Source organism: Nerophis ophidion, linkage group LG19 (assembly GCF_033978795.1).
Source record: "Nerophis ophidion isolate RoL-2023_Sa linkage group LG19, RoL_Noph_v1.0, whole genome shotgun sequence".
In the NCBI taxonomy this organism is placed as follows: domain Eukaryota; kingdom Metazoa; phylum Chordata; class Actinopteri; order Syngnathiformes; family Syngnathidae; genus Nerophis; species Nerophis ophidion.
This window is the reverse complement of record NC_084629.1, coordinates 36,876,501-36,889,156: the sequence shown is the minus strand read 5'-3', so window position 1 is coordinate 36,889,156 and position 12,656 is coordinate 36,876,501. Positions and strand designations below refer to the sequence as shown.

Below are 12,656 nucleotides of genomic sequence, written 5' to 3'. Positions count from 1 at the left end.
ATGATTAAATATAGTCAATTAGTTTGACAATTAATACATTAATTACATGCATGTATTTAATTCCATGACATATTTAAATAATCAAGTGCCAATAATTAATTAAATAATTGAACTGTTAAAATATTAAATACATACATTTAATCAGACAATTATTAAATTATTTCCACATGTATTTAATTCCAGTTATGATTAAAGACATATTTAGATAACTGTATAAAATTAATTAAATTGTTGAATAAATCATTCAATAATTAAATGATTAAATACATTCATTTCATTTGACAATTAATAAATTAATATCACATGCATCTATTTAATTCCAGTTATAATTAATGACAATAGTTAAGTATCAATAATTAAATTATTAAATAAATAATTAAAACATTAAATCATTAAATATATACATGCAATTTTACAATTAATAATGTATTTTATTCCAGTAACAATTAATGACATATTTAAGTAATTGTCAATAATTAATTAAATCATTGAATACATCATTTAAATAATAAAATAACATTAAAACCATAGATTTTATGTCACAACTAATAAATTAATGACACATGCATGTATTTAATTCCAGTTACAATTAATGACATATGTAAGTAATTAAGTCTCAATAATTAATTAAATCATTAAATAAATAAATAAAATATTAGTCATTTAATTCTACAAGTATGGAATTAATTAATCATATATTTCAATAATCAAGTGTCAATAATTAATTAAATCATTGAATAAATCATTCAAATATTAAATTATTAAATACATACATTTAATTGTACAATTATTAAATTATTCCCACATGTATTTAATTCCAGTTATAATTAATGACATATTTAAATAACTGTTTATAATTAATAAAATTGTTGAATAAATCATGCAATAATTAAATGATTAAATATAGTCATTTAATTTGACAATTAATAAATTAATGTCACATGCACCTATTTAATTCCAGTTATAATTAATGACAATAGTTAAGTGTCAATAATTAATTAATTAATTGAATAAATAATTAAAACATTAAATCAATACATACATGTAATCTTACAATTAATACATTTTAACACATTTATTTAATTCCAGTAATAATTAATGACATCCATCCATCCATCCATTTTCTATCGCTTATTCCCTTTTGGGGTCGCGGGGGGCGCTGGCGCCTATCTCAGCTACAATCGGGCGAAAGGCGGTGTACACCCTGGACAAGTCGCCACCTCATCGCAGGGCCAACACAGATAGACAGACAACATTCACACTCACATTCACACACTAGGGCTAAGTAATTGTCAATAATTAATTAAATCATTGAATACATCATGTAAATCAAAAATTTATGATATTAAAACCATAGATTTTATTTTACAACTAATAAATTAATGACACATGCATGTATTTAATTCCAGTTATAATTAATGACATATGTAAGTAATTAAGTATCAATAAATAATTAAATCATTAAACAAATAATTCAATAATTGAAATATTAGTCATTTATTTTGACAAGTATTAAATTAATTAATCACATATTTCAATAATCAAGTGTCAATAATTAATCAAATCATTGAATAAGTCATTCAACTATTAAATTATTAAATACACACATTTAATTTTACAAATATTAAATTATTCCCACATGTATTTTATTCCAGTTATGATTAAAGACATATTTAGATTACTGTCTAAAATTAATTAAATTGTTGAATAAATCATTCAATAATTCAATGATTAAATACATTCATTTCATTTGACAATTAATAAATTAATGTCACATGCATCTATTTAATTCCAGTTATAATTAATGACAATAGTTAAGTGTCAATAATTAATTAAATAATTGAATGAATAATTAAAACATTAAATCAATACATACATGTAATCTTACAATTAATACATTTTAACACATTTATTTAATTCCAGTAATAATTGATGACATATTTAAGTAATTGTCAATAGTTAATTAAATCATTGAATACATCATGTAAATAAAAATGTATGATATTATTAAAACCATATATTTTATTTTACAACTAATACATTAATGACACATGCATGTATTTAATTCCAGTTATAATTAATGACATATGTAAGTAATTAAGTATCAATAAATAATTAAATCATTAAATAAATAATTCAATAATTGAAATATTAGTCATTTAATTTGACAAGTATTACATTAATTAATCACATATTTCAATAATCAAGTGTCGATAATTAATTCAATCATTGAATAAATCATTCAGCTATTAAAATATTAAATACATACATTTAATTTTACAATTATTAAATTATTCCCACATGATTAATGACATATTTAGATAACTGTCTAAAATTAATTAAATTGACGAATAAATCATTCAATAATTAAATGATTAAACATAGTCATAAAATTAGACAATTAATAAATTAATGTCACATGCATGTATTTAATTCCAGTTATAATTAATGACAATATTTAAGTGTCAATAATCATTAAATTATTGAATAAATAATTAAAACATTAAATATATACATGTAATTTTACAATTAATACATTTTAACACATGTATTTAATTCCAGTAATAATTAATGACATATTTAAGTAATTAAGTATCAATAGATAATTAATTCATTGAATAAATCATTTAATTATTAATTATAGTCATTTAATTTGACAATAAATTATAAATTAATAACACGTGTATTTAATTCCAGTTATAATGAATGACATATTAAATAATTAAGTGTCAATATGTAATTAATAATTGAATAAATCATTTAAATATGAAATTATTATCATGCAAAATATGTCTTCCATGCCCACATTCTCCGCCCTGGTCCAGGATCCCTGACCCCCTGCCTGTACAAGTTCTCAGACCCGGGTCTGAACAGCGGCTCCTGCGCTTTGAGTCACGGTTTCCCCCCTCTATCCTCCGCCCTCCTCGTGAGCGACGAGGGCCCCGGGCCCCCCGCTGTGTGCGAGATGAGGGCCAACGTGCAGCGGAAGAGCATTCGGGAGCTGGAGGACACGCCCGCCATGGACTCCCCGCAGATCCAGGAGCTGGAGATGTTTGCCAACGACTTCAAAATACGCAGGATCAAACTTGGTGAGGAACTTCACAATAAAAGCCTAATAATAGGCACTTTTTCACTGCATTTAGCTCTCTATTGCCTGCAAATGTAGAGTCGATACCGATACCGATTATTAGCAAGCCGATAACTGATATTAATTTGCAGCAAAAGTTATTTAAAGATGAATATTATATGTTGGCAAACATCTAGAAACGACTAAGTTGTTTTTTAACTTTATTTTTTCGATAAAGTGGGACCAGCTGTGACACAATGTTTGATGTTGTGTTTAATTTATCGTCAAAATCCGTTTATCACGTGCCTCTAAGTTCTAGTTCTTCAAAAGTGTATGAAAATGGACAAAAATATAAATGTTTTGTTTTAGGAGGACTAACATGACACAAACATTGTTAGGAATCCCAGTCTTTATACTAAACCTGCTTCCCTAAAGAGAATAATCGGCGAACGCTAGTATGTCCGACTAATTTCGGTGGTCCTTGAACTTTCTCCGACGCTGCCACAGAAAATACGTGTTTTATGCCACTGCTTCTTTGTCACATTTTGATAGTAGGCTAATATAGACACTTACATCATATGTTGCCTTCATTATAACACTTATATAATACTTTTAAAGTCATTTTGATAGTAGGCTAATATAGACACTTACATCATATGTTGCCTTCATTATAACACTTATATAATACTTTTAAAGTCATTTTGATAGTAGGCTAATATAGACACTTACATCATATGTTGCCTTCATTATAACACTTATATAATACTTTTAAAGTCATTTTGATAGTAGGCTAATATAGACACTTACATCATGTGTTGCCTTCATTATAAGACTAATTAAAGACTTTTAAAGTAATTTTGATAGTAGAATAATATAGACACTTACCTCATGCGTTGCCTTCATTATAAAACGTAGATAAAACTTTAAAAGTAATTTCGATAGTACGCTAATAAAGCTAATATAGACACTTACATCATGTATTGCTGCAATAGAACACTTATATAGGACTTTTAAAGTCATTTTGATAGTAGGCTAATATGAACACTTACATCACATGTTGCCTTCATTATAACACTTATATAAGACTTAAAATCATTTTGATAGTAGGCTCATATAGACACATCATGTGTAGTCTTCATTATAAGAATAATTTAAGACTTTTAAAGTAATTTTGATAGTAGGCTAATATAGACACTTAAATCATGTGTTGCCTTCATTATAAGACTAATTAAAGACTTTTAAAGTAATTTTGATAGTAGGCTAACATAGACATTAACATCATGTGTTGCCTTCATTATAACACTTATATAAGACTTTTAAAGTCACTTTGATAGTAGGCTAACATAACTAATATGGACACTTACATCATGTGTTGCCTTCATTACAACACCTATATTAGACTTTTAAAGTCACTTTGATAGTAGGCTAATATGGACACTTACCTCATGCGTTGCCTTCATTATAAAACGTAGATAAAACTTTAAAAGTAATTTCGATAGTACGCTAATAAAGCTAATATAAACACTTACATCATGTATTGCTGCAATATAACACTTATATAGGACTTTTAAAGTCATTTTGATAGTAGGCTAATATGAACACTTACATCACATGTTGCCTTCATTATAACACTTATATAAGACTTTTAAAATCATTTTGATAGTAGGCTAATATAGACACTTACATCATGTGTAGTCTTCATTATAAGAATAATTTAAGAGTTTTAAAGTCATTTTGATAGTAGGCTAAAATAGGTAATATAGACACATCATGTGTTGCCTTCATTATAACACTTATATAAGACTTTTGAAGTCATTTTGATAGTAGGCTAACATAGCTAATATGGACACTTACATCATGTGTTGTCTTCATTATAAGACTAATTTAAGACTTTTAAAGTAATTTTGATAGTAGGCTAATATAGACACTTACATCATGTGTTGCCTTCATTATAACACTTATATAATACTTTTAAAGTCATTTTGATAGTAGGCTAATATAGACACATACATCATGTGTTGTCTTCATTATAACACTTATATAATATTTTTAAAGTCATTTTGATAGTAGGCTAATATAGACACATACATCATGTGTTGCCTTCATTATAACACTTATATAATACTTTTAAAGTCATTTTGGTAGTAGGCTAATATAGACACTTACATCATGTGTTGCCTTCATTATAACATTTATATAAGACTTTTAAAGTTATTTTGATAGTAGGCTAATATAGACACTTACATCATGTGTTGTCTTCATTATAACACTTATATAATACTTTTAAAGTAATTTTGATAGTAGGCTAATATAGACACATCATGTGTTGCCTTCATTATAACACTTATATAATACTTTTAAAGTCATTTTGATAGTAGGCTAATATAGACACTTACATCATGTGTTGCCTTCATTATAAGACGTATATACGACTTTAAAGTCATTTTGATAATAGGCTAAAATAGACACTTACATCATGTGTTGCCTTCATTATAAGACTAATTAAAGACTTTTAAAGTAATTTTGATTGTAGGCTAATATAGACACTTACATCATGTGTTGCCTTCATTATAACACTTATATAAGACTTTTGAAGTCTTTTTGATAGTAGGCTTACATAGCTAATATGGACACTTACATCATATGTTGCCTTCATTACAGCACCTATAGAAGACTTTTAAAGTCACTTAGATAGTAGGCTAATATAGACACTTACATCATGTGTTGTCTTCATTATAACACTTATATAAGACTTATAAAGTCATTTTTATAGTAGGCTAATATAGCTAATATAGACACTTACGTTATGTGTTGTCTTCATTATAAAACTTATTTAAGACTTTTGAAGTCATTTTGATAGTAAGCTTAAATAGCCACCTACGTCATATGTTGCCTTCATTACAACACCCATATAAGACTTTTAAAGTCACTTAGATAGTAGGCTAATATAGACACTTACATCATGTGTTGCCTTCATTATAACACCTATATAGGACTTTGAAAGTCACTTTGATAGTAGGCTAGTATAGACACTTACCTCATCCGTTGCGTTCATTATAAGACGTAGATAATACTTTTAAAGTAATTTCGATAGTAGGCTAATATAGCTAATATAGACACTTACATCATGTGTTGCCTTTGTTACAACACCTATATAAGACTTTTAATGTCACTTTGATGGTAGGCTAATATAGACACTTACCTCATGCGTTGCCTTCATTATAAGACGTAGATAAGACTTTTAAAGTAATTTCGATTATATTAGCTATTTTAGCGTACTATCGAAATTACTTGAAAAGTCCTATCTACGTCTTATAATGAAGGCAACGCATGAGGTGTCTATATTAGCTATTTTAGCGTACTGACACTTACATCATGTGTTGCCTTCATTACAACACCTATATAAGACTTTTAAAGTCATTTTTATAGTAGGCTGATATTGATACTTACCTCATGCGTTGTCTTCATTATAAGACGTACATAAGACTTTTAAAGTAATTTCGATAGTACGCTAACATAGCTTATATAGACACTTACATCATGTGTTGCCTTCATTATTACACTTATATAAGACTTTTGAAGTCATTTTGATAGTAGGCTAATATAGACACTTACATCATGTGTTGCCTTCATTACAACACCTATATAAGACTTTTAAAGTCACTTTGATAGTAGGCTTATATAGACACTTACATCATGTGTTGCCTTCATTATAAGACGTAGATAAGACTTTTAAAGTAATTTCGATAGTAGGCTAATATAGATAAAACAGACACTTACATCATGTGTTGCCTTCATTATAACACTTACAAAAGACTTTTAAGTCTTTTTGATAGAAGGCTAATACAACTAATATAGACACTTGCATCATGTGTTGCCTTCATTATAACACTTACAAAAGACTTTTAAGTCTTTTTGATAGAAGGCTAATACAACTAATATAGACACTTGCATCATGTGTTGCCTTCATTATAACACTTACAAAAGACTTTTAAGTCTTTTTGATAGAAGGCTAATACAACTAATATAGACACTTGCATCATGTGTTGCCTTCATTCTAACACTTATACAAGACTTTTAAAGTCATTTTGATAGTAGGCTAATATGGACACTTACATTATGTGTTCCCTTCATTATAAGACTTATACAATACTTTTAAAGTCATTTTGATAGTAAGGTAAGATCACTAATATAGACACTTACATCATGTGTTGCCTTCATTACAACATTAATACAACCCCTAAACTTTAGTCTTTGGTCAGCCTGATTAGAAAATTAATACACGGCCAAAGGATGAACTCTTAAATAACGACACACATTTGCATACAATTATGTTTTGCTAATATAAATCAACTAAATGAATAATAGTTATGTTTCTTAACTAAACGCCAATAAAAATTAAAGTGCAAATGAAAATACAGCTTCACCAATTTAGTCATAATTTTTGTGCGTGAGGGAATTTTCTATGAATTTAGCTCCAGACTTCTTTGGTTTGTTTGAATCATTACTGCCACAAGTGGTGGAAATGTGTATTACAACCGAGGACCCATAACGACCACAGCCGAGACTGACGTACAGTATTTGCAGCCCCGGCCCTATGGTTAAAAAAAACACTGCAAAAGAGGAGAGAAGTGTGGCTCTCGAACACTTGAGGTCTTATTTTGGACGCGTGGTGTTTTGTGACCTCCAGGCTACACTCAGACTAACGTGGGCGAGGCTCTCGCTGCTGTGCACGGCTCTGAGTTCAGCCAGACCACAATCTGCCGCTTCGAGAACCTGCAGCTGAGCTTCAAGAACGCCTGCAAACTGAAGGCCATCCTGGCCAAGTGGTTGGACGAAGCTGAGCTGGCTCGCGGTCAGTCTCAGTTTCAGTCTTCGTCTCATAATAATAACAATAATAATAATAATAATAATAACTTCCTTCGCCTTCAGCCCTGAACAGCGACAAGATTGGACTAAATGAGCGCAAAAGGAAAAGGAGAACGACCATCAGGTAAAATGCCGACCGATTATTAAACTACTGCGTCGGTGTCTTCAACGTTCTCTGCTTGAACCTGAATACAGCCTTGGCGCGAAGGAGGCCCTGGAGCACAGCTTTGTGGAAAAAAGCAAGCCTTCTTCCCAGGAGATCGCCCGCATCGCTAAAGGCCTCCATCTGGAGAAGGAGGTGGTCCGAGTCTGGTTCTGCAACCGGCGCCAGAGGGAGAAGCGAGTCAAAACCAGTCTGAGCTCCTGCTTCGCCAAAATGAGCTCAAACTGTATAGCCCACGTCAATAAAACACGGCAGATGACTTAAAAGCTATTTAAACACAGCAACTCCTTTTATATAAATTATTTTAAATATTTATTTTAATTCAACGGCGGTTCTGGTTTCAATGGCTTGTGCGACACAAGCTTGCGACAATTTGTTGACGTGAGCGAGAAGTAAGAAGGACGTCTTTAGGATACAGAATAAATATTCCTCTTTTTCTGCCTCATCCTGAAAGAGAATTTTGCCTATCATTTACAATCTTTATGTAAGACAAGAATATTTGTATTTCTTATTTTATGCTTCATGCGTAAATAACAGCTAACAATACAGCCAATTTGTTCTAAATACCGAAAAATCCAAAAATCTCTAAAAAAGTTTTATAAGTATATATGTAGTATCTAGTAACATTCATAACAACATGTAATATTTATATATTTTGATCATGATGTACTGTAAGTATATATGTAGTATCTAGTAACATTCATAATAACATGCAATATTTACACTCTTTGATCATGACTTAAGAATGTATGTAGTATCTTGTAACATTCATAATAACATGTAATTTTACATATTTTGACCATGCTGTAAGTATATATGAAGTATCTAGTAACATTCATATCATGTAGTATTTACATATTTTGATCGAGCAGTAAGTATATATGAAGTATCTAGTAACATTCATAATAACATGTAATATTTACATAATTTGACAATGCTGTAAGTATATATGTAGTATCTAGTAACATTCATAATAACATGTACTATTTACATATTTTGACCATGCTGTAAGTATATATGTATAATCTAATAATATTCATAATAACATGTTGTATTTACAAATTTGGATCATGCTGTAAGTATATAAGTTGAATCTAATAACATTCATAATAACATGTAATATTTACATATTTTGACCATGCTGTAAGTATATAAGTAGCATCTAATAACATTCATAATAACATGCAATATTTACACATTTTGATCATGACGTAAGTATATATGTAGTATCTAGTAACATTCATAATAACATGTAATATTTACATATTTTGATCATGCCGTGAGTATATATGTAGTATCTGGTAACATTCATAACAACATGCAATATTTACACACTCTGATCATGACGTAAGTATATATGTAGTATCTAGTAACATTCATAAGTTGTAATATTTGCATATTTTGACCATGACGTAAGTATATATGTAGTATCTAGTAACATTCATAATAACATGTAATATATACATATTTTGACCATGCTGTAAGTATATATGTAGTATCTAGTAACATTCATAATAACATGTAATATTGACATATTTTGATCATGCTTTAAGTATATATGTAGTATCTAGTAACAATCATAACAACATGAAATATTTACATATTTTGATAATGCTGTAAGTATATATGTAGTATCTAGTAACAATCATAATAAAATGTAATATTTACACATTTTGATCATGACGTAAGTATATATGTAGTATCTAGTGACATTCATAATAACATGTAATATTTACATATTTTGACCATGCTGTGAGTATATATGTAGTATCTAGTAACATTCATAATAACATGCAATATTTACACATTTTGATCATGATGTAAGTATATATGTAGTATCTAGTAACATTCATAATAACATGTAATATTGACACATTTTGATCATGCTGTAAGTATATATGTAGTATCTAGTGACATTCATAATAACATGCAATATTTACATATTTTGACCATGCTGTAAGTATATATGTAGTATCTAGTAACATTCATAACAACATGTAATATTGACACATTTTGATCATGCTGTAAGTATATATGTAGTATCTAGTAACAATCAATAACATGAAATATTTACATATTTTGATAATGCTGTAAGTATATATGTAGTATCTAGTAACAATCATGATAACATGTAAAATATACATGTTTTGATCATGTTGTAAGTATATAAGTAAGTATCTAGTAACATTCATAATAACATGCAATATTTACATATTTTGATCATGTTGTAAGTATATATGTAGTATCTAGTAACATTCATAGTAACATGCAGTATTTACATATTTTGATCATGCTATAAGTATATATTTAGTATCTAGTAACATTCATAAAAACATGTAGTATTTACATATTTTGATAATGCTGTAAGTATATATGTAGTATCTAGTAACATTCATGATAACATGTAATATTGACATATTTTGATCATGCTATAAGTATATATGTAGTATCTAGAACATCCATCCACCCATCCATTTTTTACCGCTTGTCCCTTTTGGGGTCGCGGGAGGTGCTGGAGCCTATCTCAGCTGCATTCAGGCGGTAGGCGGGGTACACCTTGGACAAGTCGGCACCTCATCGCAGTGTGGTATCTAGTAACATTCATAATAACATGTAATATTTACATATTTTGATCATGATGTAAGAATACATGTAGTATCTAGTAACATTCATAATAACATGTACTATTTACATATTTTGATAATCTTAAACAAAAGGCAACGTATAAGCTTCACGGACGCATCCCGATGCTCACTTTCCCTTCAACAACAACAAGACTACCAATCATGGCCGACTTGATGAGGGACAACAAAGACTACTTTGGGAAAAACGATGCGCCGGAAACTTCTATTTTTGAGCCTGAATATAAGGAGGACGATCTACAAGTTTTAGAAGCTCAAAACTAAACAGATGCAGTATTGCTAAGTGCTAAACAAGATATACAAATATATGAAAACTATCACTTACTGTACAATGTCTGCTCTCACTGGGATAAAAACTGATGGGCTGTTTGTATATTCCCCTTTACATCAACTATTCATCATAATCCTCACGTTTTTGTGTCTTTCTCGCCATCTCCGGGTCTAAGTTGAATGTCAAAGTTGACCAACTTGTCAGATTATGTCCAATATCTTCTACTATCCAGGGGAGAGACATGATTCATAATCACGAATTAACTTTTACCAACTCGAAGGCGATACTGCAGCTCAATATGTATGCTAGTTAGTTCTCTTTGATTACGGCGCCGCTAAAAGTAGTTCCTCTGCGTTAGCGCTTATAGTTAATAATGCTAATACTTGGTTAATATTCGCAGTTTTTGGATGTCTTTTAGAGGTTTTGTGTATTCCTATTTACTCCTTTGTTAGCCAACTTGTACTTGCCATATTTTCCGACTTAAAATGCATTCCAAAAAACATATTTCTTACGCAAGGATTGAGAATGATAGGCAAAACTCAAAAAAAAAAAAAAAAGTTCTCCCTGAAGATGCCCCCAAAGGCAGGAATATTCGTGTTTTATAAACATTTTGGAGACTACATTTCCAGAAAGGTAGAGGACTGGGGACTGTAATATTGATCCTATTTTTGATACACCTTGAGGAAAACCACCAGTCGAATAGTCCGAATGAAGAACAGGAGAGGACCTAAGGTGAAAACTTGAGGAACGCCACCAGTCGAATAGTCCGAGTTATGAACAGGAGAGGACCTAAGGTGGAACCTTGAGGAACGCCACCAGTCAAATAGTCCAAATGATGAACAGGAGAGGACCTAAGGTGGAACTTTGAGGAACACAACATGTCGAATAGTCCGAGTTATGTACAGGAGAGGACCTAAGTTGGAACCTTGAGGAACACTACCAGTCGAATAGTCTGAATGATGAACAGGAGAGGACCTAAGGTGGAAACTTAAGGAACGCCACCAGTCGAATAGTCCGAATGATGAACAGAAGAGGACCTAAGGTGGAACCTTGAGGAACACCACCAGTCGAAAAGTCCGAATAATGAACAGGAGAGGACCTACGTTGGAACCTTGAGGAACACCACTAGTCGATTAGTCTGAATAATGAACAGGAGAACACCTAAGGTGGAACATTGAGGAACATCACCAGTCGAATAGTCTAAATGATGAACAGGAGAGGACCTAAGGTGGAACCTTGAGGAACACCACCAGAGGAATACTCCGAATGATGAACAGGAGAGCACCTAAGGTGGCACCTTGAGGAACACCACCAGCCAAACAGTCCGAATGATGAAAAGGAGGGGACCTAAGGAGGAACCTTGAGGAACGCCACCAGTTGAATAGTCCGAATGATGAACAGGAGAGGACCGAAGGAGGAACCTTGAGGAACGCCACCGGTCGAATAGTCCGAATGATGAACAGGAGGACTAAAGGTGGAACCTTGAGGAACACCACCGGTCGAATAGTCTGAATGATGAACAGGAGAGGACCTAAGGTGGAACCTTGAGTAAACACCATCAATCGAATAGTCTGAATGATAAACAGGAGAGGACCTAAGGTGGAAGTTTAAGGAACACCACAAGTCGAATAGTCTAAATGATGA

General features: G+C 30.8%; 1 protein-coding gene across 1 annotated transcript in view; it reads left to right on the top strand.

Annotated features, from left to right (window-relative positions):
- The window catches only part of pou1f1 (POU class 1 homeobox 1), a 38,379-nt gene extending 29,748 nt beyond the window's left edge, over positions 1-8,631 (top strand). Inside the window, exons 4-7 of the mRNA XM_061879917.1 lie at positions 2,826-3,089; positions 7,758-7,922; positions 8,000-8,060; positions 8,132-8,631. Of these exons, the coding sequence (XP_061735901.1) occupies positions 2,826-3,089; positions 7,758-7,922; positions 8,000-8,060; positions 8,132-8,363 (722 nt within the window). The 3' untranslated portion in view covers positions 8,364-8,631. The remainder of the gene's footprint in view (positions 1-2,825; positions 3,090-7,757; positions 7,923-7,999; positions 8,061-8,131) is intronic.
- The last annotated feature ends 4,025 nt before the right edge of the window (positions 8,632-12,656 follow it).